The sequence below is a fragment of the Vitis vinifera genome, chromosome 16, assembly GCF_030704535.1.
Source record: "Vitis vinifera cultivar Pinot Noir 40024 chromosome 16, ASM3070453v1".
Taxonomy (NCBI): Eukaryota; Viridiplantae; Streptophyta; class Magnoliopsida; order Vitales; family Vitaceae; genus Vitis; species Vitis vinifera.
Genome location: NC_081820.1, coordinates 4071750 through 4097531, shown reverse-complemented (window position 1 = coordinate 4097531; position 25782 = coordinate 4071750). Strand labels below are relative to the sequence as shown.

The following is a 25782-nucleotide window of genomic DNA, read 5'->3' as shown; positions in this document are numbered from 1 at the left end:
AATATTTTGTAAAAATAAAAATTTTGTGAAAGAGAAATTGCAGTTTATTTTATTTTGTAATATGAAGTGATAAAGCTAATAGCTGAAGAAAAGTAAAATTAAATTTGAAATAAACTATATATTGTCAAAAATTAAAATAGTGATATAGCTTATAAATTGAGAATTATTTAATCAAATTTATTTTAATTTGAAATTATTTGTGAAAAAAATTGGATGAATATTGAAAGTGTGAAAAGAAATATAATTGGTTCTTGAAGTGGAAAAAAAATTGAATAATTTCAATGAATTGTAAGTGTAATTACACTTTAAAAAAAATATAAAAATAAATATAAAATTAAAATGGTTATGTAGTAATTATTAATTGAAAATCATATTAATAAATTCTTTATTTTAATTTAAAATATATTAATAAATTAATTATTTAATTAATTTTATTTTAATTTGAAATTATTTGTGGAAAAAATTAGATGAATATTGAAAGTGTGAAAAATAATATAATTTGTTTTTGAAGTGGAAAAAAATTGAATAATTTCAATGAATTGTAAGTGTAATTATACTTTAAAAAAAATATAATAATAAATTTAAAAATTAAAATGGTTATGTAGTAATTATTAATTGAAAATTATACTAATAAATTATTTTATTTTAATTTAAAATTATATTAATAATTTAATTAGTTAATTAATTTATTTTAATTTGAAATTATTTGTGGAAAAAATTAGATGAATATTGAAAGTGTGAAAAGAAGTATAATTTTTTTTTGAAGTGGAAAAAAATTGAATAATTTCAATGAATTGTAAGTGTAATTATACTTTTTTAAAAAATAATAATAAATTTAAAAATATAATTTTTGCATTAGCATTATAACATTTTACAGTGAAAATGCTCTCAATTTGAAGCAAAACTAAAGATTTAGTCCACACAACTGAGACGGGCCTGATGAGAGGGTTTTGGGCTGGGCTTGTTGGGCCCAATTTACTCCTCATGGGACCATTTATATCATTTGAACTCGAAAACCCCCACAGAAGTGAGAGGGAAACCAAAAGCCTCTCTCTCGCTCTCGCTGTCTCGCTGTCTCGCTGTCTCGCTGTCTAGCTCTCGCTCAAGATGTCCAAGGAAAATGCAGCCATAAATGAAGAAATCACAGAGGAGCAAAGGACTCGAATTTCTCAGAATTTTAGAGCGGCAAAGGCCCTTCTCGCTCGCAAGCGCCCTCGTGAAACCTCCGCCAATTTTCTCAACCGGCTTCATCAAAGGTGAGTACCTTTCTCCCAAATTTCATTGCCCCTGTTTGGTTTCCTGGAACAAACAAGGAAAATTTCGACCTCGTTTCTTTTATTTTTTTCCTTCTTTTGAATGGAAAAGTTTCCCGCGACTCCGCCAAGAATTGCCCGAATCAAACTTTCTTCAAAACTGCGTATATTTGTCCTAATTGATGTTTTAGTTACTTGTTTTTGTCGTTTTGTTTGGTCAGTTTTCTTCTTTCAAGTGCAACAAGAAATGAAAAATGTAGGGCTGTTTGGTAGGAGAAAATGATAACTGTTTTCCGTTTTCAAAACCATCTTCTGAAATGGGTCATTTCTAGAAAACTTTGAATTGATGTTTTTCACGTTTTAATAAAATATTCAAGCATCCATTTTTCATTTCCTCTAGCACTTTATTTGGTTCCTGAGAAATGACTAAATCCAAGAAGTGAAAAAATGAAACAAGGAAAATTTTGTTTTGGTTAGTTTTTGTTGTTTTGTTTAGTGAATTTCAAATGGAAAGTTGCCTCAACTGAGTCAGGTAAGGGAAAACTGAATCTTCTGTTTGGTTTTCAAGAAAATAATAAAATCCAGGAAGCGCATAGAATTAAGAAGGCAAATTTGAATTGGGTATTGTTTGTTGTTCACTTTGATTTATAGTGGAGGGTTTTGTAAATCAGAAATGAGAAGAGCTTAATGGATGTTCTGCCATTGGAGGGATATCAAGCCATACTAGTAATTGTTAATTAATTTTGGTTATTTTGAAGATTAGCAGGTTTGATATTTGTGTTGCTGCTTTCATATGTTAAAACAAAATAAATTGACAGATGTTGATGGTTTGCTGAGAGGAGATGGAGAATGAATATTATTGTTGAAGAAAATTGGCGGAGAGGATTGCAGAGAACAAAAATGATATGTTGTTTAAATAAATTATTAAAGATAGAACTTTTCTTTTTGTGCTGTTGAATTGATGCTCCTTAAATAGATGAGGATAAGGTGACAATACATTCTTTTTCTTTTTAAAAATTGAAGTTCAGAATAAAAGTTTTTTATTAGTTAAAATCTGTTTTTAAACCAAGTAAGATAAGATAGTTGCTTAGATATAATGCCAATAGGAAAGAATTGTGCAAGGAAGGGGAAACTTAAATGTTGTGCTAGAAAATTTTTTATTTTTAATTTTGCTAACTTTTGAATTTTTATTTTAATTAAATTTTTTTTGAAAACTGATCCTCACTGCAGGAAAAGAAAACACATTAAAAATTCGACTTATGTATTTCATTATTTGAGACCTGAAAAAACATGAAGCTCCACTTGAGTTTTTTTAATAAATTTCAACTATTTGTTCACTTACTCAGATTAGTATCCTGCTTTCTTTTCTTTGGTCTAATTGCCAACTAAGGAGGTTAATATTTAAAGTTTTAGTTTCTTTTCATTTCTAACACTTCTTTAACCAATTGGAGCATTAGGTCTAAGACATCTGTGAAAATATGTGGTGACATTGAGTTCTGGAAAGAATTATTGTGATTCGTTGTTTGTCTCTTGTTTTTTAGTGGTAATACAAGGAAATTATGTCTGATATGTGGATTCATTGTTCATTCTATAGTAGAAATGAGGATGCAAATAGAATTGAAACATTGGCTCAGGCAGAAAACATCAAAAGACTTCCTCTTGCTGAGGTATCAATAAACACACCGTCACCATTTTCTAAAAAGGGATTCAAGACAACAGATGGTGAATGTGAAAAAAGTTCATGTTCTGGGGGCATAACTATCAATGGGAGTAAGTCAGTTCATGATGGTTTGTGTGTGAGAGCTGTCGGCGTTCCGCTAGTGGATGGGTTTATATTAGACTCTTCTGAAACTCCAATGAAAGGGAAAGTATGCCCAAGTGTAGGTGACTCTTTAATGTCAACAAATATTCTAGATGACGATCTTTGTGAGTCCATTTTGGAAGAAATCGATGCATTGTGTGAGCAGAAGTCAGCAGCAAAAACAGAAGGACAGTGTCCAAATAGTATCATTTCTATGGAAAGTCAATTTAGAGTAAAGAATGGTGGGAAAGATAGTTCCAACTGGGGTTCTGTTGATGCGGAGAAGTTTTTACTGACTGCGAGCATGCTGCGTTTAGAGGGTGATTTAAATTCTGGAGCAGAGCAAGCTGCACAGCCTGCAAGCATGCCTGACGAATATTCAAAGTATTTGCAATCTCTGAATGACACGCAGCGGGAGGCAGCTTGTAGTGATATTTCAATCCCTCTGATGATTGTTGCTGGTCCGGGAAGTGGAAAGGTCCATCTCTCTCTCTCTTAAGTCACTTGAAATTTTTTCTTCATAAGTTTGCTTTTTTATACTAATTGATCTGGTTATGGTGTTAGACTTCTACAATGGTTGGTCGCATTCTTATGCTGCTTAATGAGGTATTACAACTTTTTTCTCCTCTGTCCAAACATTGTGTTCTTATTTGCATCTTTTGATTTTCTTACCATTAAATGAGCATTAGTTATTCTAAATAGCTGGTCAGTTTCTTTTATTTTTAGATGTGGGTATTGTTATTTCTATCTGTTTGATTTTCCTTTCTCCCCAACTGTTTAAAACATGTTTAGGGCATCAGTCCGTCCAACATTCTAGCAATGACTTTCACTACTGCAGCTGCTTCTGAGATGAGTGGTCGAATTGCTGCAGTGGCTGGGAAAGAGACAGCAAAAGAAGTTACAGTTAGCACATTCCACTCCTTTGCTTTGCAACTCTGTCGTTCACATGCTGAGAAGTAAGCATATTTTGAGATCTGGTTGGAATATTTGTGAACATGAAAAAAATACTTGCTTTGGTGCCTCCCCTATAAAATTCCAAAACGTATCCCATGTATTTATAAATAAAAGCCAAAATTGGACAAAGTAGGGATGACAAATAACTTAGAAACTTTTTTTGTCTCATCCAATGGAAAGTTACTATTATTAAATTCTCTATAGAAAAGGCAACTATCATGTGTATATCTAAAGGAAAGGAAGGGACAATGTGTAATAAGAAGCAAATGCAATGCCCCTAGAGAACATGGACTGACCTAAATCCTGCCTCCTAGTGTTCTTGGTAATTTTGGTAAGATATCCATCGATATCATTAATATTTATCGTGACATTTTGCAGTTAATATTACAATGCACTAACAATTCCGTTTCTGCCTTTTACCATTCTTTTCCACCATGGAGTGAGGTAGCTCAGCAAACATTGCTCTTCAAAATGCAGAACATGTGAATGAATTGAGGAATTGAGTTCCACTTGGGCTGTTATATCATGGGTTTTTTGCATGAGGATGAGGTACACCAAAAATGGTGGTTTTGGTTGGGGCAATGTAAGAAGACAAATAATCTATGATTTAGTAGAAAATATGGTCCTGTATAGATCAAAATGGAAAGACAAGGCTTGTGAACTGGTCCCTGCTAAATTGAATATGTTGTGCTGACTTGTATAAAAGTGAGGCGAAATCCTAGCATAATAATAAACTTCTCTTCTCTAACCCTTTAATTTTTTTTCTTTTTATTGTCCCAAAATTTTCTCCATCTACTTATAAGGTTGTCGAGGTTATTCATTTGCTGAGTTGCTTCTCCCCTCATAATATCCTTTTGTATGATATCTTCAACATCAAACATTTTTTGCCCAGAAAGCTATATCCCATTTCAAAGTTTCAAGTAGCTTTTTAAAAGCATTGTTTTCCTTTTTTCGTTCCCAATATATTTTGGCTTAATTTATTGCTTGGCTATGCAAGGAGTATGCAATTGAGGCTTGAAACATACTATAAGAGAGGGGAAAAGACTGCTTGGTAGATTTGGCACGATTCTTTGTTAAAACCTGCTTAAAAAGTCTGAGTATTTGGAGTCTAATCACAAGTTACACTTTTCCTTGAGTTCTTATTTGAGGAGTACTTTGTTGATTTCCAGTTTTGGCCTTCTGGAAAGTTAGTTGGGCTGCCTTTTTTTTTCCATGTCTAGATAGTTTGGGTCAGTTTTAAAATCATATATTACTTGGTCTCCAAGTTGATATGTTCCCTAAGTTAACTAGGTTCCAAAACATGAATGTCTTTGTAAGTTACATATTGACATATCTTCAAGGAATGGAGACGTCTTGAAGTCTCCCTGGTATGATGTGTGATTGCATCAACTCTTAAAATTATCTAGCATTTTTTTCCTTCTTTTCTCACACCTTTTTTATTTATTTTATTTTATATTTTTTTAAATCTATAACTTTGTAGTTATGTTTAACCACCAAGTATGCCTAGACCTATAGTTTGCCCTTATCCCAACTTTTCATGAACCTGTCATACCATGTATCCTTTTTGTGAAGAGGGAAAAGGGAGAATCCCTAATTTTTGTTATTGAAAAACTGTTAATAATACACATTGGACTTGGGTATATATATACATGTTAGTGGGACCCACAATACAATAAGGAAAGAAAAGGAAAATTAAATAACTGAAATAACTGTACACTATCTAACACTTCCCCTCAAGCTGGAGCATATATGTTATATGCACCAAGCTTGTTACAAATGTATTTAATTCTAGGACCTCTGAGAGATTTAGTAAAAATATCTGCTAGTTGATCATTTGAATTGACAAAACTAGTCGCCACACATCCTGATGCAATCTTCTCTCTAATGAAGTGACAGTCAACTTCAATGTGTTTGGTCTTTTCATGAAAGATTGGATTGGATGCAATATGCAAAGCGGCTTGGTTGTCACATATGAGCTTCATCTGTTCATCCTTTCCAAATCTCAACTCCCGAAGAAGATGTTTCAACCATACGAGTTCACATGTTGCCAGAGCCATAGCTCGATACTTGGCTTCAACACTAGATTTGACCACTACATCTTGTTTCTTACTCTTCCAGGATATTAGGTTACCTCCAATAAAAACACAATACCCGGAAGTGGAACGTCTATCTGTGGGTGAGCCGGCCTAATCTACATCTGTGTAACCAACAACCTGGGTATGACCTCTATTCTCGTACAACACACCTTGGCCTGGTGTGCTTTTGATATATTTAAGAATGCGGATTACAACATCCCAATGGCTATCACATGGTGACTGTAGGAATTGACCAACAACACTTACAGGAAAAGAAATGTCTGGACGAGTAATGGTGAGGTAGTTCAATTTACCTACAAGTCGCCGATATCTCCTAGGATCTCCTAAAGGCTCCCCTTGTCTTGGTATAAGTTTGACATTTGGATCCATAGGAGTGTCTACCGGTTTACAGTCTAACATACCGGTTTCTTCCAAGATGTTTAAAGCATACTTCCTTTGGGAAAGAACCACACCGGAACTGGATTGAGCTATCTCAATCCCTAAGAAATACTTGAGTATCCCCAAGCCTTTAGTCTGAAAGTGGGTGAAAAGGTGTTGCCTTAGTTTCTGAATACCATTCTGATCACTGCTTGTAATGACGATGTCGTCCACATAAACTACCAGATAAATACACTGCCCCGAAGAGTTATGATGATAGAAAATGGAATGGTCTGCTATACTGCGGAACATGCCAAACTCCTGAACAATAGAACTAAAATGGCTAAACCATGCTCGAGGAGATTGTTTCAAGCCATATAGAGAACTGCGTAACCTGCACACTAAACCAGACTCCCCCTGAGCAACAAAACCAGGTGGTTGCTCCATATAAACTTCCTTAGCAAGATCCCCATGAAGGAAAACATTTTTAATATCTAATTGATAAAGAGGCCAAGAACGCATATCAGCCATGGAGAGCAATAGACGAATAGAACCTATCTTGGCAACAGGAGAGAAAGTGTCACCATAATCAGAACCATAAACCCGAGTATAGCCTTTAGCAACTAAGCGGGCCTTAAGGCGATCAACCTGACCATCAGGGCCAACCTTAACTGTGTAGACCCAACGACAACCAACTGTAGATTTATTAGAGGGTAAAACAACGAGATCCCAAGTGCCATTGGAGTGTAAAGCAGCCATTTCATCTACCATTGCCTGTTGCCAGCCTGGATGGGAAAGAGCTTTAGGGGTGCTCTTGGGAAGAGAAATAAAAGATATAGTAGAAACAAATGCAGAATTGGATGTAGATAATCGATGGTAACTCAAAAAATTGTAAATGGGATGAGGATTACAAGTAGATCGATTACCTTTCCGAAGAGCAATGGGTAAGTTAGCAGAATGAGGCAGAGCTGGGACAGGAGAAGCTGAAGGGATAGGAAGTGAGTCAACAGGTACCTCGGCCAAAGAAGGAAGAATAGCGACATGATGATGATGATGATAAACCTGAAGTGGGCGAGAAGACACTGCATTAGGTGGGGAGATAATGGGAAGGGGTAAGACTTCAGAAACAGGAAGAGACTCAGAGGTGGAGAAGAATGGTGAGTCCTCAAAGAAAGTGACATTAGCGGAGAGAAAGTAACGATGAGTCTTAGAGGAATAACAACGATAACCTTTTTGAAGTCTGGAATATCCCAAGAAGATGCATTTTGTGGCTTTGGCAGAAAGTTTGTCCTGTCCAGGAGTGAGAATATGAACAAAGCAAGTACAACCAAAAACACGAGGAGGAAGGAAATAAAATGGTTGGTCAGGGAAAAGAAGGGAATGAGGAATCTGATTGTGTAATACAGATGAGGGCATACGATTAATTAAATAACATGCTGTAAGAATAGCGTCCCCCCAAAAACGAAAAGGAACATTACTATGGAGAAGGAGAGTACGAGCTGTCTCAACAAGATGTCGATTTTTACGTTCAACTACCCAATTTTTTTGAGGAGTATGAGCACAAGAAGATTGATGAAGGATCCCATGTTGGGACATAAATGAAGTAAACGGTGCAAAAAAATTTTCCTTAGCATTGTCACTGCGTAGCACACGAATAGAAATATTGAACTGGGTTTGGATTTCAGCATAAAATTTCTAGAAAATAGAGAATACCTCAGCTCGATTTTTTATTAAAAATAACCAAGTACATCGAGAATAGTCATCAATGAAAGTGACAAAATTCTGAAATCTTAAAGTAGACGCGGTCCGAAAAGGACCCCAAACATCAGTGTGGACAAGTTCAAAATGAGACTTTGTCCGATTATTCAAATGCTTTGGGAACGAGACACGAGTATGTTTCCCAAGCTGACAGGACTCACATGCAAGTGACGACAAAGATGAAAAACGAGGGACCATTTTTTGGAACTTGGATTAACTAGGGTGGCCTAGGCGATTGTGGATGAGGAGGGGAGCATTAGTGGAAATGCAAACTGCAGGAGTTGAAGGCGAGGTGAGGTGATAGAGGCCTTGAGACTCACGTCCTATGCCAATCGTCTTCCCCGTACTCCGGTCTGCAAGGTCACAAATTTATCAGAGAAAGTGATAGAACAGTTAAGAGTGCGAGTTATTTTGCTGATGGAAATAAGATTAAAATGACACTCAGGGGCATAAAGGACAGAATGGAGAGGTAGGAAAAGGAGAGGATGAGCTAAACCAAAACCTTTAGCCATAGTTTGGGAGCCATTAGTTAAAGTAACAGTAGGTAAGGCAGAGGTGGTAGTAATAGAAGAGAAAAGATCCTTATTACCAGATATGTGATCAGAAGCGCCAGAATCTAGAATCCAAGGTCTAAGAGAAGATGTATGGGTAAGATAAGCAGAAACATTACCAGTCTGGGCAACAGAAGCAACAAAAGCTGACTTGGTAGCCTGATAGCGGAGATAGTCATCATACTCACTGTCGGTGAGGGAAATAACCCGAGATGTGGAGGAACTAGGAGGCTGAGGCGGTTGAGGATCAGATGACTGGGCCATGTGGGCAGTGCGGGGAGGCCGCCCATGTAACTGATAACACCGATCACGAGTGTGACCAAGCTTATTGCAATAGGTGCAATGAGGACGTTAGCCTCTACCTCGGTTACTACTGCGTCCTTCTCGAGAGTTAGTTTGAGAAACTAACACAGAAGAATTTGAAGTGTTATCAGATGACAAAGTCTGAGTGGAGGAGATACGGAGGAGGTGAGCAAACACATCATCTAAGGATGGAACGGAGAAACTGCCAAGAATCTGATCGCGGATGGTCTCAAGATCTGGACGGAGGCCAATAAGCGTAAGAACCATGAAGAACTTGTCAATCTGTATTCGTTGATCCCCAACATCAGTAGTAAGAGGTATCACGGTCAAGAATTCCTCCTTAAGAGAGGCAATCTGGCTAATATAAGTAGATAAATCCATGTCTTGTTGTTTGACATTGACAATAGAAGAAGCCACCTTATAAAGACGTTGGATATCATTCGTGTATGACCCTTTCGTCTGATTCCAAAATTTAAAGTATGTTTTGTAGGCCTGAAGATGAAGTAGAATCTTAGGATCAACTGATTGCCATAACACACTACATAACTGTGTATCTATCTTCCTCCATTGTACTCTGTCAACCTCAGGGATATCCGCCTCCTGCGTAACAAGGTGATCCTCATAACCTTGACTCATAAACCAAAGCTCCACAGAGGCAGACCAGAACAAATAATTTTCACTGCTAACCAATTTCTCCGAAGTAATCATAGGAGATCCAGATATGATAGAGGAAAAAATGGAACTTTTAGTAGCCATATCTACTTATCTGGAGAACGAAATATGTTTGAATCGAAGAGAGCCCTAATACGGCTTCAGATCGCGGCTGAAAGAAGAAAAACCGAGGATTCGCGGCTGTGAGGGACCAAGTAGTAAAGAAAAACAAATGTGGCACTACTGGAAGGGTAGAAGAACACTTCCTAAGACACGTGCAGGGCTCGGGGTGGAGACGAAGTCACCGGAGGTCGTCGGAAAGGCTGTTTAGAGGGCCGGCGGAGACAAAAAACCCCAAAAAATGCACTTGCAGGGCTCGGATGGCACAAGCACAGATGAAGGGTGGCTAGACGGTGTTAGGCGAGGTTGGAGGTGGAAGCACGTGGCCGGAAAGTGCTCCACGCGCCCTCACGCGCCGGGCGTGAGGTTCGGGCTGCCGGAGAAGAAACACGCGTGGCTAAGAATCTCCCTCCGGTGCTTTGACAAAACTTGAAGATCTCTTCCTTGCGCACCTGATGGTTTGGTCGGTGTCGGAAAAGGACTTAGTCGGAAAAAGTCGCCGAAAAAGTTGCTGGCGGTGAGGGTTTTTTGACGTCGATACGATTGATCGGAAAGCTTTAGGAGATGGGAAAGGTGACCGGAATGAAACACAGTCACTGAAAGGTTTCTCAGAATTGATTCACGGATAAACCGGAAATAATTAGGTTTTTTTTTTCTCCCTAGGCTCTGATACCATGTGAAGAGAGAAAAGGGAGAGTCCCTAATTTTTGTTATTGAAAAACTGTTAATAATACACATTGGACTTGGGTATATATATACATATTAGTGGGACCCACAATACAATAAGGAAAGAAAAGGAAAATTAAATAACTGAAATAACTGTGCACTATCTAACACTTTTTTTTCTCTAAAACCCTAGCTAAAGCCATAGTTTGCAAAGAGATTAGGTGCTGATTTTTAATGAAATGGAAGCATTGACCAACTTTGGCAATTATGCTTGTATTATGTGTCAAGCTGATGTAGAAATAATTGGTTATCATTTTTTTGGACTGTCCACTAGCTCTGGCACTTCGGTATAAGCTGTTTAGATTTGTTGGGATTGATTGGGTCTCCCTAAATTGTGACAAAGATGATTGTTATTTTATTTCTTTTAGAAGTCATTTGAGACACCTAATTTCTTGGTGTACAGCCAGTTTCATTATGGTTTGAACTATTTGGCAACAGAGACATGTCATAATTTTTTAAGGACAGATGGAGTTCTATATAAGCTGTTTGGGACTTGGTTTATTCTGTGCTTCTTTGTGACTTCTGCTACATATGACTTTGTTGATACCCCTTTGAGCTTTTTCATGCTAAATTGGAATCATATTTATAGATCCAAGAATTTAGGGGAAGATATTTGGTCTAAGTGGTTTCTACCTCTCTTGGACATTGTATAGTTTAATTTTGATGGATCTTCCTTGGGTAGCTTAGGACAACTTAGGATTGCAAGAGTTTATAGAAATCATTCTGGTACAAGACCTAGAGCATTTTTCTAATCAGCAAAAGATGGTATAATTACTTTGATAGAGATATAAGCTCTTTAGAAGGTTTGTTTAAAACTAAAGCTTTGAGTTTTACGAATTTATCAACTGAGGATGACTTTTTTATTTTCATTTTATGGGTTTCCAAGAGGGAAAGAGGTCCATGGAAGTATGGTGGGTGGATCTAATAAATTATTCATGTTGCAAGTGACTTGAGATGTTCTTTCTAGGATTATGAGTCACTAATTGAGAAGCAAATTATTTAGCTACACAAAGGTGTTAAGACACTTTGTATCCTTTGTCAGGAATTTTTTTGCCCCTTAAAAATGTTTAGTGCTCTTGGATTGTAAATTGTTTTGGTTTCCATCATTAGATGTATAGTTTATTTTACTTTCTTCCAATTTCTTTTTGATTTATCTTTTGAAAATCATGGAAGTGTTTCTCATTCTTAATTGAATTATTTGTACTTTGCAAGTTCAGTACAATAAATTATCTTGTTTCTAATAAAAAAATTATATATAGTCATGGTGACACATGAAAAGGAGATGTCTAGTTCATTTGTAAACTTTGGAGACTAGGTTGTAGGGGGTTTTATGCAGGCTTATATTGGGCATGATTTATGAGTTGTGCAAAGGTTGCATGTTGGCTCAAACTTGAGAGAGTGTATCTTTATCTGCTAGACTTATTTACTGTTATATTGGTTCATGTTGGATATGTTGTGATGGTAAATCAGTTCATTATTAGAGTTGCATTTCTTTGAGTGCATGAGTTATACACTTATGTACTCATAGTTTTTGAATATAAACACTTTGGTCCATGATAATAAGTATGTACAAGGGTGATGGTTGTTGGTTCTTTCAAGCAAAAGCCTTAATTCATAATTGCAAATGGAATTGGACAAATTATTTAGTCTTTTACAGCAAAGATCTATTACTTCAATGGTGTAGCTTGACTTAGTCAATGGACTGGTCAGCTCACAACTAGTATGTTGATATTTTGTGTGTTGAATGAGATCACTTGCTAGATGCTTCACTAAATGACTATTGTTGGATTGTAAGTATGACTAGGGCATTATGTAGCAATTAGTTCTTAATAGTTAATCTTGAAAAGGTTGGCATTTCCAAGGCTGTTATTTGCTTTGATTTATACGTGTGCATGATACTAGATCTATAATAATGACACATCAGGCGCATTTTATATTAAGCCTACGGACTTGTTTATTTGATTAAGAAATTCATGTGGTAAGTATGCTCTTGGTTAATTATATTCGAGCATGACAAATTGGGGTTTGTTATTTTGCAATAGCTATGTGTGTGTGTGTGAGTGTGTAAATAGATGTAACTATAGAAACATTTTGTAGGGGGTATTTTTGTCCTTTTTATGCAATCAAATGTGGATGAACCATTCATTTAGAAGAAGTATAGATGGTTGATTGATAAGGTAGGAGATCCTTTTAGATTATTATCTTGGTCATTATCATAGAGGGACACATTTGTAGATATCTAGTAGTTGTTGGGTCAGAGTTTCTCAGCTTAATGTTTCTCATATTTTGGACAACCATGATATTCTAATAGAATATTCTTGTGGTTTATTGGGTATTAGCTAAATTATAGGGTTTGATTGGAAAATTGGTTTTTAAAGGAAGCTAAGATTTTTGAATGACAATTAGATCCTCGATTATGGCTCCATTTAATTTAGTGCACATCGCTTTGAGGTGGGAGTATTTTGGCATAAGAAAGGATGAAATTCATTGAGAGCTATTTATGGAAATTAAAGTGGGAAAAGCCAATAAGGAAATTGCCTAAGTTGGTTGTTTTCATGTTAGTTTCAGAAAATGGAAGTTGAGAGTTAGCCAAGGTTTGCTGATGAAACTTTGCATTGCTTTTTAGAATGTTAGATGGGTCAATAAGGGGGAAAAGCAGTAAGTTATAAATTCATTTGTATAATCACAAATGGTAGACCTTTGTATGTTTACAAAAAACAAAGGTTCAGGAGATGTTAGTGTAGATTGTGTGAAGTTTGGGTATGGGCATATTTTTGGAGTGGGGTGTTATGGAAGCCAAGGGTTAGGTAGGAGGGATTCTGGTCTTTTGAGATAATAGGTATTGGAGTTAATTGATATGGAAGTGGGTGTGCATTTTGATTAAAAAAAAGTGAGTGCATTCAATCTCTTATCATTTCAAAAATTGTGAGGACAACTTCATTTGGATATTTTCAAGAGTGTATAGGTCGGCCTGAAATAGGGGACAAAGTGGAAGTTGGGGTAGAATTAGGTGATATGAAAGTGCTTTAAAATGACCCTTGGTGTATCGAAGGAGACTTCAATGTGGTTAAGTTTCTTGGGGAAAGGAGAAATTGCTTAAGACGCTCATCAACAATGAGATGTGTTAGAAAATGTAGACTTTTAGAAACAAGAAATTAAAGAATTTATTCCCTTCCATTTAGGAATAGGAAACTAGGGAATTCATTCCCTTCCAGATTGTATATATCAATAGTACATCTGTAGAATATTGTAATTAGTGTTTTCCTAACTTAGTGCAAAATTTTAGGGATCTCCCTCTTGCTAATGGTCCTTATGTGGAGTGGTGGGTTAAACAATTAGTCCTCATTAAGGTTGGATAAGTTCCTTGTTTTTGAAGAGTGAGAACCATTGTAGTGGCTTGATTTAGAATATCCTCCAAATTGGTTACCAACCACTCTCCCATTGATGAAAAGGGGCAAAAAGCCATTCACAGTGCACAACATTTTTATGATTTCTCCTTATATACTCATTTTGTTATGAGTGGTGGGGTAAGGATTTGTTTTTAGGAAGACTTGTGGTAGGAGGAACAATCTCTATGATCTCATTTGCCAAATCTTTTCAAAGTTGTGATGTTAGAATTGTCCTATTTCATTATCCTCATTATCTCTTCCCTTCATTTTTTTTCCTAGAACCTCAACTTTCATCATATCTCACTAGCTTGGACATAAATGACCTTGAAGGATTCATGCCCTCTCCCATTTGTGTGCATGTGTTGCAGTTTGTCTTAGATGTGAAAATTTCATCATTATCATCTTTAGGCTCATTTGTTGTGAAATCTTTCTCTTAGCCCTTTCCAATCCATTCTTCCTAGCAAAATTCATATGGAAATTTAAAGCCCCATTTAAGGTTAAGGCCTTTGCTTGGCTTGTGGCCAACAAGAAGGTCAATATCAATGATTTCTATAGGTGAAAAAAAGTTACAAAACCCTTAGGCCTGACCATTACACCATCTGATTGGGGAGTGGATAATCAATTGATCATTTTTTTTCTTGCCATTGCTTGATGACCTTGGGCCTCTAACACAAACTATTCAAACTAGCCAAGTTAGATCAGGTTTCTCCTAGGAGCACAAGTGATATGATGACCATTTTCTTTAGGGGTTTGGGAAGTACTATTAGAGTTAATGTTCTATGGCAAATTGCTTTTCTTACTATGGATAATTTGGTGAGAAAGAAATGGAGGAATTTTTTAGAACAAGTGGAGGACTTTAGAGATGATATGGGATCTAATTTATTTTTATTCCTCCTTTTGGGCCTTTGCTACTTTAGCTTTTAGGGGCATTCCTCTCAATATTATTTAGTTTGATTGGAATTTGGTATATAGATCAAAAGGGCTAAAATAGCGAAGAGGGAGCAATGCTTTGTTTTCTTTTTGTAGGAGATGTATTAACCCCTTTGGAGTGTTGAGTCACTTTCTTTGTATAGTGTCATGTGATACTATATCAATGTGTAGGCTTCTTAGTATTTTGGAGAAAGTTTATCCACCTCTTCTTTTGATTAAATTTTGTAAATTTGGGAAGGATTCTTCATCATTCAACTGTACTTTTAAATCCATATCAAGGAAAATTTTGTTTCTGACAGAAAAAAGAACCAGCTCCTGACATAATTTTTTTTATAGATAATAAAAGATGCGAATTGAATCACCAAAAGGGTGTGACCTTAGTATGCCATCCATGAATATAGTAGTTATTTGGTCCTATCCATGTTGGTTAAGAGTTCACTTCAGCTCATATAACTAATTATTAATTAGTTGGTTCATGATATAGGTTAGGACGGACATCAGAATTTTTAATATATGGGCATGGGCAGCAGAGAAGAGCGATTATTGAGGCTGTGCGGATATTTGAAACTGAAAACAGCAAAAAAAATAATAACGGTAGCAAAGTTGGTGAAGAGTCAAATGATATAAATTCTCCACAAAACTTCAAGGATAAGTCAAAGAAGTGGCAGAAGTTCGTTACTCAGGTTAGTGATTTATCAACTGTAATATAATTTGTTGCTGTATCTCATCTTTGTTTCAAAATTCAAAAAATTTGTTCCATTATGGTAAACAATTTTGTTTATATTTCTTTTTGTATCTTAAAATTAAGTACACCAGTCATTCTAACTGTGATTTGATGCCCATTTTTACATGCCTTTGTAGAACTTGTCATTCACTTGTGAACTTGTCCTACTTATTTGCTTTTGGAGCTAGGAGTAGTTTGATAATGGGTCTGTCTCTTGTTGGGAATTAGTTTAGTCTTATTTAGAATTTAAAAAGCTTTCTTAGCAAAAATTTTCTTCATCTTTCGATGAACTTGTGTTTCTGAAGTAGTTCTTAATTTATTTAAGGTTTTTTTTTTAGTTATATTAGAAAATTTTGTCCTTTTTTTGCGTTGGTTTTTCCTTGCCTAGTAAAGTTACGAGTCTATGAATGTGGCCCCTTGGCATTTGTTTCCTTCTTTGTTTCACTTGAAGGATCTCTCTTCCTTATATTCCTTGTTGTCTTTCTAATAGTGCTTCTTTTTCCCAAAAAAGGAGGGGAAAGTTAAGGATGGTAATGTTACAGGGCTTTATGTTTGAAATAAAACCAAAGTCGACTTATTTACAAACCACTGTAGCTGTTGATTTTACATATTCTTGAAAAATTATAATTAGACAAGTGAATTTTTTATATCTTCATTGTTGCTTTCAACCAAAAAGGTGGAGTCAACATCAAGAGAAGTTGGAAAAAGAATTTGAAATTAAAGAAGAAGACTTAAATATGTTATAGGGACTGAAGTTTCTTAGTCAAAAGAGGGAATTATGATTTCACGGCAGAAGTATATTTTATATATCCTCAAAGAAACTAGACTATTAGGGTTTAGGCTGGTAGATACAAATATTGAGATCAGCCACAGACTTGATAAAGGATCAGAGAGTCCTTCAACTGAGATAGGGAGGTATCAATGATTGGTAGGTAAGCTAATTTGCCTATCACATACTAGACTTGTATAACATATGCTATGAGGGTGGTAAGCCAATTTATGCACAATTCTAAAGACCTACATATGGAGGTGGTCATTCAGATACTAAGATACTTGAAGTTAACCTCTAATAGTAGTATTTTGTTTCAAAAAACTGGGAGGATGACATTTTCAGTTTATATAGATGCTAGGTAAGATTAGGCATTGACAGGAGGTAAACATCTGACTATTGTGCATTCTGGGGAGGGAATTTGGTAACTTGGAGGAGTAAGACACAATTTGTAGTTGCTAGGTTGAGTGCTGAAGCAGAAATTCAAGCCATGGCTCATAGATTGTATGAGCTTCTTTGGATAAAATTATTCTTAGTGATTCTAGAATTAGTTGGGAAAGTGCCATAAAGCTCTATTGTGGTAACAAGTTGGCTATTAATATAGCCCACAATCCAATTCAACATGACCAAACTAAGTGTGTTGAAGTTGATTGTCATTTCATTGAGGAGAAATTGGATAGTGGATTAGTATGCACCCCCTATTTATCCTTAAAAAGACAGTTTACATACTGACCAACATACTTGCAACTTAACTATTCCTATCTATCATAAACAAGCTGAGAATGAAGAACATTTGCTCACCAATTTGAGGGGGAGTGTTGCACAACGTACCGGATTATACAACTTGTATAAGTTGGGATTCTATATAGTTAACTTGATATTTATTTCCTATAATTAGCAACTGATTTGGTGGAATAATTGTAAGCCTAGAACAAAATAATTTCCTTTTCTTTTTCCTATTGTAAACTTTAGAAATCATTTCCTATTTTCGAACTTCATAGAAACTTATAATAAAAGTTTATAATAAAGAAGACTTTCTAATTCTAAAAGGGCTCAAATAGAAACTTTAGAAAAAGTGACATTTTAGAAAATAAGAGTTTAGATATAGAAACTTCATTTAAGGTGAAATTTCTAATAAAAAGACTTCCCGAATTCTAATCTAGCAATTTTTTTTTTCCTTCCTTTTCTTGAAAATGATTTATCTCATCAAGTTGATGGTTTGGCTAAGAAGGAAGCTAGGTTTTTAAAGATTTTATTGTGGATACTTGCCTTCCTTGATTGTTTCTGATTACAATTGATGCTTGGCCTTTTTTATTTGATTTTGTTGTTCCATCTATTTTTTCTTTTAGAAGGATACCTCATCCTTCATCATTCTTTACATATGATAAAGGTTTTCTCAACCGTTGCTTGTTTTAAATCATAACCTTGTTGAGCCAATTCATTTTGTAACCCTAAATTATTCTTCTTCCATCACAAAACATAAAATCATAAACATTTCTAAAGATTTTATTGTGGATACATGCCCTCCTTGATTGTTTCGATGATTATAATTGATGCTTTGCCTTCTTTATTTTATTTTATTGTTCCATCCATTTTTTATTTTAGAAGGATACCTCATCCTTCATCATTCTTTACATATGATAAAGGTTTTCTCAACTGCTGCTTGTTTTAAATCATAACCTTGTTGAGCTGATTCATTTTATAACCGTAAATTATTCTTCTTCCATCACAAAACATAAAATCATAAACATTTCTAAACTATGGTTCAACAATCAACTAATTACAGACTTTTATTGCATTGACTTGACTTGAAGTCTCTCTAGTGGAATTTACAATTTAGTTTAAATACTCCTAGAAGTTGCAATTGTAGAGGATTTGCCTCTTTTAGAACATGGTATTGGAAAAAGACTATCATACTTGGTGATCTTCAAAAGGAAGAGTGCAAAGAACAATCTCTTCAATGTTGATTAGTGAAATTGCATGTCGTGTCTTAATTAAGACAATCTCTAGTAGTATAGTATGATTAGTTTATAGTTGCTTAAAACAAGCTCTTGATTAAAACCATGTAAAGATCGTTTATGCTCATTTGGTATAAATTTATAGGCTTAGAAGAATTTCGTTTTGCTTATCTATTCCCTAGTGTGGAACAACATATTCTACATACATACAATAGATGTGGAGTAAATCGAGAAATGATAAGAGTAGAACTAAACTCACTTATTATAAAAAAAGTTAAAAATATTTTTTTTAACAAAAGAAGAACCATGTGCCAACAAGTCTAGGGAGATTTCTGCCCTCCATCCCTTTACCACTTGAACTAGGCCTCAAGGGAATCTCCGTGTTTCTAAACTGTGGTTCAACAATCAACTGATTATAGACTGTTTTATTGTATCAACCTGACTTAAATTCTCTTTAGTGGTATTTACCATTTAGTTTGAATACTCCTAGAAGTTGCAATTGCCAAGGATTTCTCTTTTACAACATGGTATTGGAAAAGACTATCATACTTGGTGATCTTCAAACGGAAGTCTGCAAAGAACAATCTCTTCAATGTTGATTAGTGAAATCGCATGCTGTGTCTTGATTAAAACAATCTCTAGGAGTATGGTATGATTAGTTTATAGTTGTTGTTAGGACAATGAGTCTATATTGTATGTTGGGAATTTTGTTTAAATTATTTTTTGGCTTAGGAAACTTTTTAGATAGTGACTTACTTTCTATTGAAGATTCAAGATTGTTGTTTGCTCAATTGAAAAGTCACAGGTAAGTCTAAAAGGGCTTGAGTAAAGACAAGTTAGTTTTTCTGATAAGATAGGATTGACTTAAAAGTTTTAATTGAGTTAATATGTTTTAATTATTTTGAAAGAATTTTAAATTGAGAAGTTAAAAAGAAAAATCTTTCCAAATAATAAAAATAATTTGGAAATGAATTTTAAATTGAGGATTTAAAACATAAGAATTTTAAATATGAAATGTTTCCAAATATTTTTAAAACTCTTAAGTTTCTAAATTGTTTTTAGTAAAATATGATTTTAAACCCTGAGTTTTTTTTTTTTAATTTTATTTTATATAGACCCTACCTAAATGTGTTTTTTTTGGAACATATCAAGAAAGACTCAACCTAACTTGCCTTACCATTTCCAATCTCTTAAAAAGGATTCAAAGTGTTGAATCTTAGGTTGTTTGAAGACTTGCATTCCTTTAGCGAGGCTGAGGTGTATTAATTGGAGCATTTGGAGATTGTTGCGTCGTTGACTAGGATCAAGTTGTAGGTTCTGGAGAGTAAGTCTTTAGGGTAAAGTAGCCAGGTAAATCTATATGACTTGATCTCATATAGTGGATTTAGATTTGAGGTCTTAGATTCTCTGATTTTTAATCTCCACAGTTAGTGTGGGGGTTTTCCACGTAAATTTTTTTTTTTTTTTTTTTGATAAGTAAAGTACTTGTATGAGCACACATAAACTATTAGTATGGTGCATACTGAAGCTTTCATGCCACAGGTATCTGTAAAAGTATTCCAAACAGCCTTTCGTGATACCACGTAAAAATTCTTGTATCCCGTGCATGCTTATTTGTTTATTTGAGTATTTTTATTATATTGAAAATCCCTGATATTTTGCAGGATTAATTTGGGTTAAATATTCAACTCCCAATTTAAGAATTTTTTTAAATTACACCCATTGACCCCCCTTTGGGGGATACCCTATTGGGCTTTGGTTTTTCAGCTACTTAAAACCATGCAATGATCATTTATGCTTATTGGGTATAAATTTTTATAGGTGTGGAAGAATTGCATTTTGCTTATCTATTCCCTAGTGTGGAACAACATATTCTACATCGATACGAAGGATGTGGAGTAAATCGGGAAATGATAGAGTAGAACTAAACTCACCTATGATAAAAGAGTTAAAAATATTTTTTTTAACAAAAGGAGAACCATCTGCCAACAATCTAGGGAGTGTTCTACCCTTCCCATCCCTTTATCGCTTGAGCTAGGCCTCAAGGGCATCTCTGTGTTCGTGTTATTATCAATAATTTTTTAATAAAACATGCACCATTTGTTAACATGTCCAAGAAGTGTTCTTGTTCCCTTTGCGTTTTGTTATTTAAAGTATAACTTAGGAAATGACATGCCTTTGGTGCTTTGTTTTCAATTATATTGCTTCCTAAATGAGTGCTTTTGGTCTGTCCCAAGGATATTACACTTATTAGTTTGGTCATAATATGATTAATTGTATTCCCGAAGAAAACATGGCCAAGCTTAGGACATGGTCAAGGAGTGTTGGTCACATATATAAGTGACGTTGGTGTTGACATAGTTGTTAAAAACTTACAATACATGATGCAATACAACGAGACAATACATTTTTTATCAAAATTGATACGTGTTGTATTTAGTATCATATTTAAAGCATATCTTATGATATACAAGTTATAACTATAGAACGATACATACGCCTTTAACTATTTCATATAATTTTAAAGAAAAATCAAATTCAAAAATGTCTTTCTTTAAATGATTATTATATTAATTGATTAAATTGTACGATGAGGTTAGAAATTGATCATAAAAGGGGGAGAGAGAGCTAAAATAATTCTATATGAAAAGCTACTTTGGTGTTGTCAAGGCTCATGTAGAAGAAGGTAAATTTGTTCTTACAATGAACAATGAGAAATTCTCATTTAGTGAATTTGAATGTTGAAATCGAAAATGATAATGATTAATAAATAAAATATTTTACTTAATAAATTTGTTTTACCAACATAAAATGTGGGGACTTTGAAGATACTAAATAAAAACATATATGTCAACACCGCATATAGGTATATATGCCTAACAAAATTTGGAACTAAAAATTATATATAAACATTTAAAACGTTTATTTTGTGAATTTTGTGATGGACCTATTCATTAAACTCATTTTGGTAAATTGAACTTTTTAAAACTTTACCATTCAATGTTTTCATATGGTATGATAGAGCTCAAAATCTTCAAATCGTACTATCTTTTATGAAATTGATTATATATTATTTAATACTTAAGGCTTCCAATACATATGTACATGTGGATAATTTTTTATTTAATTTTTCACTATATAAAAATACTTGCAATACACGATACAATATGATACATGATACAAAAAAAAATAAAAAAATGGCACTCAATATGTTTTATGAGTTAACAACTATGGAAGAGTTTGTGTCGCTTAGGTGTACATCAATTGATTAAGGCTATATGACACCACATTTGAGCATGTTTTGCCAATAATAGAAAATTAAAGTTGGCATGAGTACCATGTACAATAAGAAGTTTTAGATATATGGAAAGGTTGAAACTAGGAATGAAAATGAGTATTGAAGAATTTGAATTGAAAATTGTTAGATTGCCAATTTTCCTAAAAGCTTAAATTTGTAGAATTTAGGCCTAAACTGTATATCATGCACTCCAATACCCTCCCTCACATGTGACCTCATATCCACATGTGGAGAGAGAGACACATAGGCACATATGGACCCTGCAAATAAACAAACCACAAAGAACCTCTTTTGGGCTTAATAAAGTGGAGAAATAAACATGCAGTTAGGTTCGAAGACATGACCTCTCATCAAATGAGGCTTTGATGTCATATTAGACAACTAATTTTCCTAAAAGCTTAAACTTGTAAGATTTGACCCACATTTTATATCATGCACTCCAACAAAAACATATAATTTCAATCATGTTTTCAGAATGGCAAAGCCATTACTGTTGATTCTTTTTCTGCTAAAACTTTTTGACAACTAAAATAGACACAGTTTTTGTGCTGCATTGATGCAATTGTTTCTTTGTTAATAAAAGTTATTTCTGGGATTGCTGCTGTAAAAATGTCCCATTTCAGGCTAAAGCTTCTGGAAAAACTCCTGAAGAATGTCGTAATATGGGTGATGAGATCGGAGTAAGCTGCTACCATCTGTTTCAAATATCTTTTTTGCTAATAATATTTTTGCTATTCTTAGATGTGGATATGAATCAGGCATCAATTCTTGGGAACTACAGTAAGATATTGAGAACTTGTAATGCTCTGGACTACCATGACCTAATTAGCTGTTCAGTGAAGCTGCTAAGTGATTTTCCTGAAGGTTTGAATTATTTGTATATATGTAATCAGTTCATGCAAAATTGTAATTTTCTTGTCTGTTAACAATAGTTTATGCTATTTGTATCTGTGTAATCAGTTCATGCAAATTTAAAATTTTTCTTGCCTGTTCACAATATTTTATGCTCTTCAATTCTATAGTTTTCCGGGAGTGCCAGGAATCTTGGAAAGCAGTTGTAATAGATGAGTTTCAGGACACAAGTGCCATGCAATACTGTCTTCTTCGTATTCTTGCTTCGCATAACCGCATAACTATTGTTGGTGATGAGGATCAGGTGCTCTACATTTGGCAACCTTTACCTGGAGGACCTTACACCTTTTCTTTCTTTTTTATTTTTTTTATTTCACTTTTCATTGATTAAATTCTGTTTACATCTAAAATTGTCCTGAATCTAAATGCTGTTCATATATTCTCAGTCCATTTTCAGTTTTAATGGAGCCGATGTTTCTGGATTTAATTCATTTCGAAAAGATTTCCCAAATCACAAAGAGGTTTGATTCCTAAATGATTATTCTTTTGCATTCAAATGGACTTCATAATGAAATATCCAGCGTATTAATTAAATTATAATAATTTTCATTAATGGGTTTATCTGAACTTACTTTGTCATCCCTATTCAGATCAGGCTAAATAAAAACTATCGGTCCACACGCTGTATTCTTGAGGCTGCATCATCTCTTATTCAAAACAATATGAAGCGTTGCCAGTCAAAGAAAGTTCTTACTGATAATTCTACTGGATCTAGGGTATGCATTAATATGTGATTTTGTTATTTAGAGATTTAGACTTTTGAGCACATTGCCCCACTTTTTATTGGTTATTAAGAAAATTTGTGTGGTTTGGACCACAATATACAGGTAACTATCAAAGAATGTCACAGTGAGGAAGCACAGTGTGCATTTGTTGTTGATAAGATTTTGGAAATTACTTCTGATGATTCAGTTGCTAAGTACTCATTTGGCAGTGTAGCAATTCTATACCGGAGGCAGGTCAAGCTATCTGTATCATAATCTTAAAACACATGAAAGTACTTGTATGAACACACATAAACTATTGGTATGGTGCATGCTGAAGCTTTCATGCCACAGGTATCTGGAAAAGTATTCCAAACAGCCTTTCGTGATAGGAAGATACCGTTTAACATTCATGGTGTGGCCTTCTACAGGAAAAAGGTTATCAACATCCTCATCCTCCAATTTACAAAAATGTTGTATGCGATATTTATGCAATTTTTATATTGAAATTTTGATTCCCATCATTTGCTATGATCATTTTATTTTGAACATGAACAATAAATTGGCAATTTCCTTTGAGTTTTGGGGGTTTTAGTCATGTTTCTGGTTTTGTTGCTTCCAGGTCATGTTCTGGTGATTTCTTTGCTTGGTTAGGCCGTCAGGATTCTATTATACATTTTTCTTATACAGAAAATGTAAAAAAAAAAAATTGTTTATCTTTAGATGTTGCTGTATCTCCTTTTCTTTTTTAGCTCAAATAATATTGTAAATGAAATAAAACTACTAGCACATGTTTTTGTTGGCGAATCGGTGTAGTAAGTGCCAGATTGTAAAACCTAATTAAGTTGAGATTTTGATTGAAATTTGTTTCTTTTTCTGTATAGTTGACTTGATTTACTTTTTGATTTATTTCTTGTAACTAGTGACTAATTTAGTGGAGTAATTCTACGTATAGAATAGTGAAGAATTTCTGAACTCCTTTATTGATCATGAATCGGTACACACCATACACATATATATACACAAATGAATGAATAAGAAACAATCAATCTAGCTTAATTCTCTCCTAAAATTAGGAAACTAAATCATAAGGAAATATCCTAAATGATCTCTCCTTTTTTATTCCTAAATTAAAGTCCTAACTTTGGCATTATTTCAACACTCCCCCTCAAGCTGGAGAATATATATCATATAATCCCAGCTTGCAAGTTAAGTCTTCGAAGTTAGGCCTAGGTAAAGCTTTGGTGAGGATGTCTGCGGTTTGGTGCTTGGTAGGAACATAGTTTAATTTGACCGTCTCACTAGTCACCTTCTCTGTGATAAAGTGTCTGTCAATCTCAACATGCTTGGTCCTGTCATGATGCACGGGGTTCTTTGCTATGCTTATAGCTGCCTGATTATCACACATCATCAGAATTGGAGATGAACTCGTTTGTCCCAGTTCACTAAGAACCCTTTTTATCCAAATCCCTTCACAGATTCCCTGTGCAAGAGCTCTGTACTCAGCTTCTGCACTACTTCTGGCTACAACTGATTGCTTCTTACTCCTCCAGGTAACAAGATTTCCCCAGACAAAAGAACAATATCCGGAAGTGGACCGCCTGTCAATGATGTTTCCTGCCCAATCCGCATCTGAGTATACTTCAGTGTCACGGTTCTCTGTCTTTCTGAAGAATAGGCCTTTCCCTGGTGTCATTTTTAAATATCTAAGAATCCTGTAGACTGCTTCCATGTGTTCCTCAGTGGGGCTGTGCATGAATTGACTTACAGCACTCACTGCAAAGCCAATATCTGGCCGAGTGTGTGAGAGATAAATCAAGCGCCCGACAAGCCGCTGATATCTCCCCCTGTCTACCGGTGTACTTTCTTTCTCGATACCGAGTTTCTTCTGACTATCCATAGGAGTATCAATTGGTTTGTATCCAAGCATACCGGTCTCCTTAAGAAGATCGAGTATGTATTTTCTTTGAGAGACTACGATTCCTTTCCTTGATCTAGCCACTTCCATATCAAGGAAATATTTCAAATTTCCAAGGTCTTTAACTTCAAACTCTTCTGACAAATACTTCTTCAAATTCTGTAACTCCCCCATATCATTTCCAGATAGAATAATATCATCGACATAGACTATCAATATGGCCAATTTCCCGGCATGAGATTTCTTGACAAATAGAGTATGATCAGCCTGACCTTGTTTGTAGCCCAGCTTCAGGACTGCTTTTGTGAATCTATCAAACCAAGCTCGAGGAGATTGTTTAAGGCCGTACAATGATTTTTGGAGTTTGCAAACCTGATTCTTTGCCATACTTTCTTCGAAACCAGGTGGTATTTCCATGTAGACTTCCTCTTCTAGGTCCCCATTTAGAAACGCATTTTTTATGTCCAGTTGTTGCAAGCACCAATCTTGATTGACAGCCAATGAGAGAAGGATCCTGATAGTGTTCAGTTTTGCAACAGGAGCAAAAGTCTCCTGATAGTCTATCCCATAGGATTGTGTAAACCCTCTAGCTACCAAACGAGCCTTGAAT

The 25782-nt window shown here is 34.8% G+C and overlaps 1 protein-coding gene across 4 annotated transcripts in view; it reads left to right on the top strand.

Annotated features, from left to right (window-relative positions):
• Positions 1-1021: 1021 nt before the first annotated feature.
• LOC100242461 (ATP-dependent DNA helicase SRS2-like protein At4g25120) overlaps positions 1022-25782 on the top strand; it is an 82894-nt gene continuing 58133 nt past the window's right edge. For 2 of the 4 annotated variants that reach the window (XM_010663929.2, XM_010663927.2), the window contains exons 1-12: positions 1040-1256; positions 2848-3532; positions 3619-3660; positions 3847-4010; positions 15374-15572; positions 22262-22318; positions 22397-22502; positions 22661-22794; positions 22937-23011; positions 23141-23266; positions 23378-23509; positions 23609-23692. In XM_010663929.2, the coding sequence (XP_010662231.1) occupies positions 1108-1256; positions 2848-3532; positions 3619-3660; positions 3847-4010; positions 15374-15572; positions 22262-22318; positions 22397-22502; positions 22661-22794; positions 22937-23011; positions 23141-23266; positions 23378-23509; positions 23609-23692 (1953 nt within the window). In that variant the 5' untranslated portion in view covers positions 1040-1107. Of the gene's footprint in view, positions 1257-2847; positions 3533-3618; positions 3661-3846; positions 4011-15373; positions 15573-22261; positions 22319-22396; positions 22503-22660; positions 22795-22936; positions 23012-23140; positions 23267-23377; positions 23510-23608; positions 23693-25782 lie in introns of all 4 variants that reach the window. The other 2 variants (XM_010663926.3, XM_002277701.5) reach the window with 2 other exon arrangements.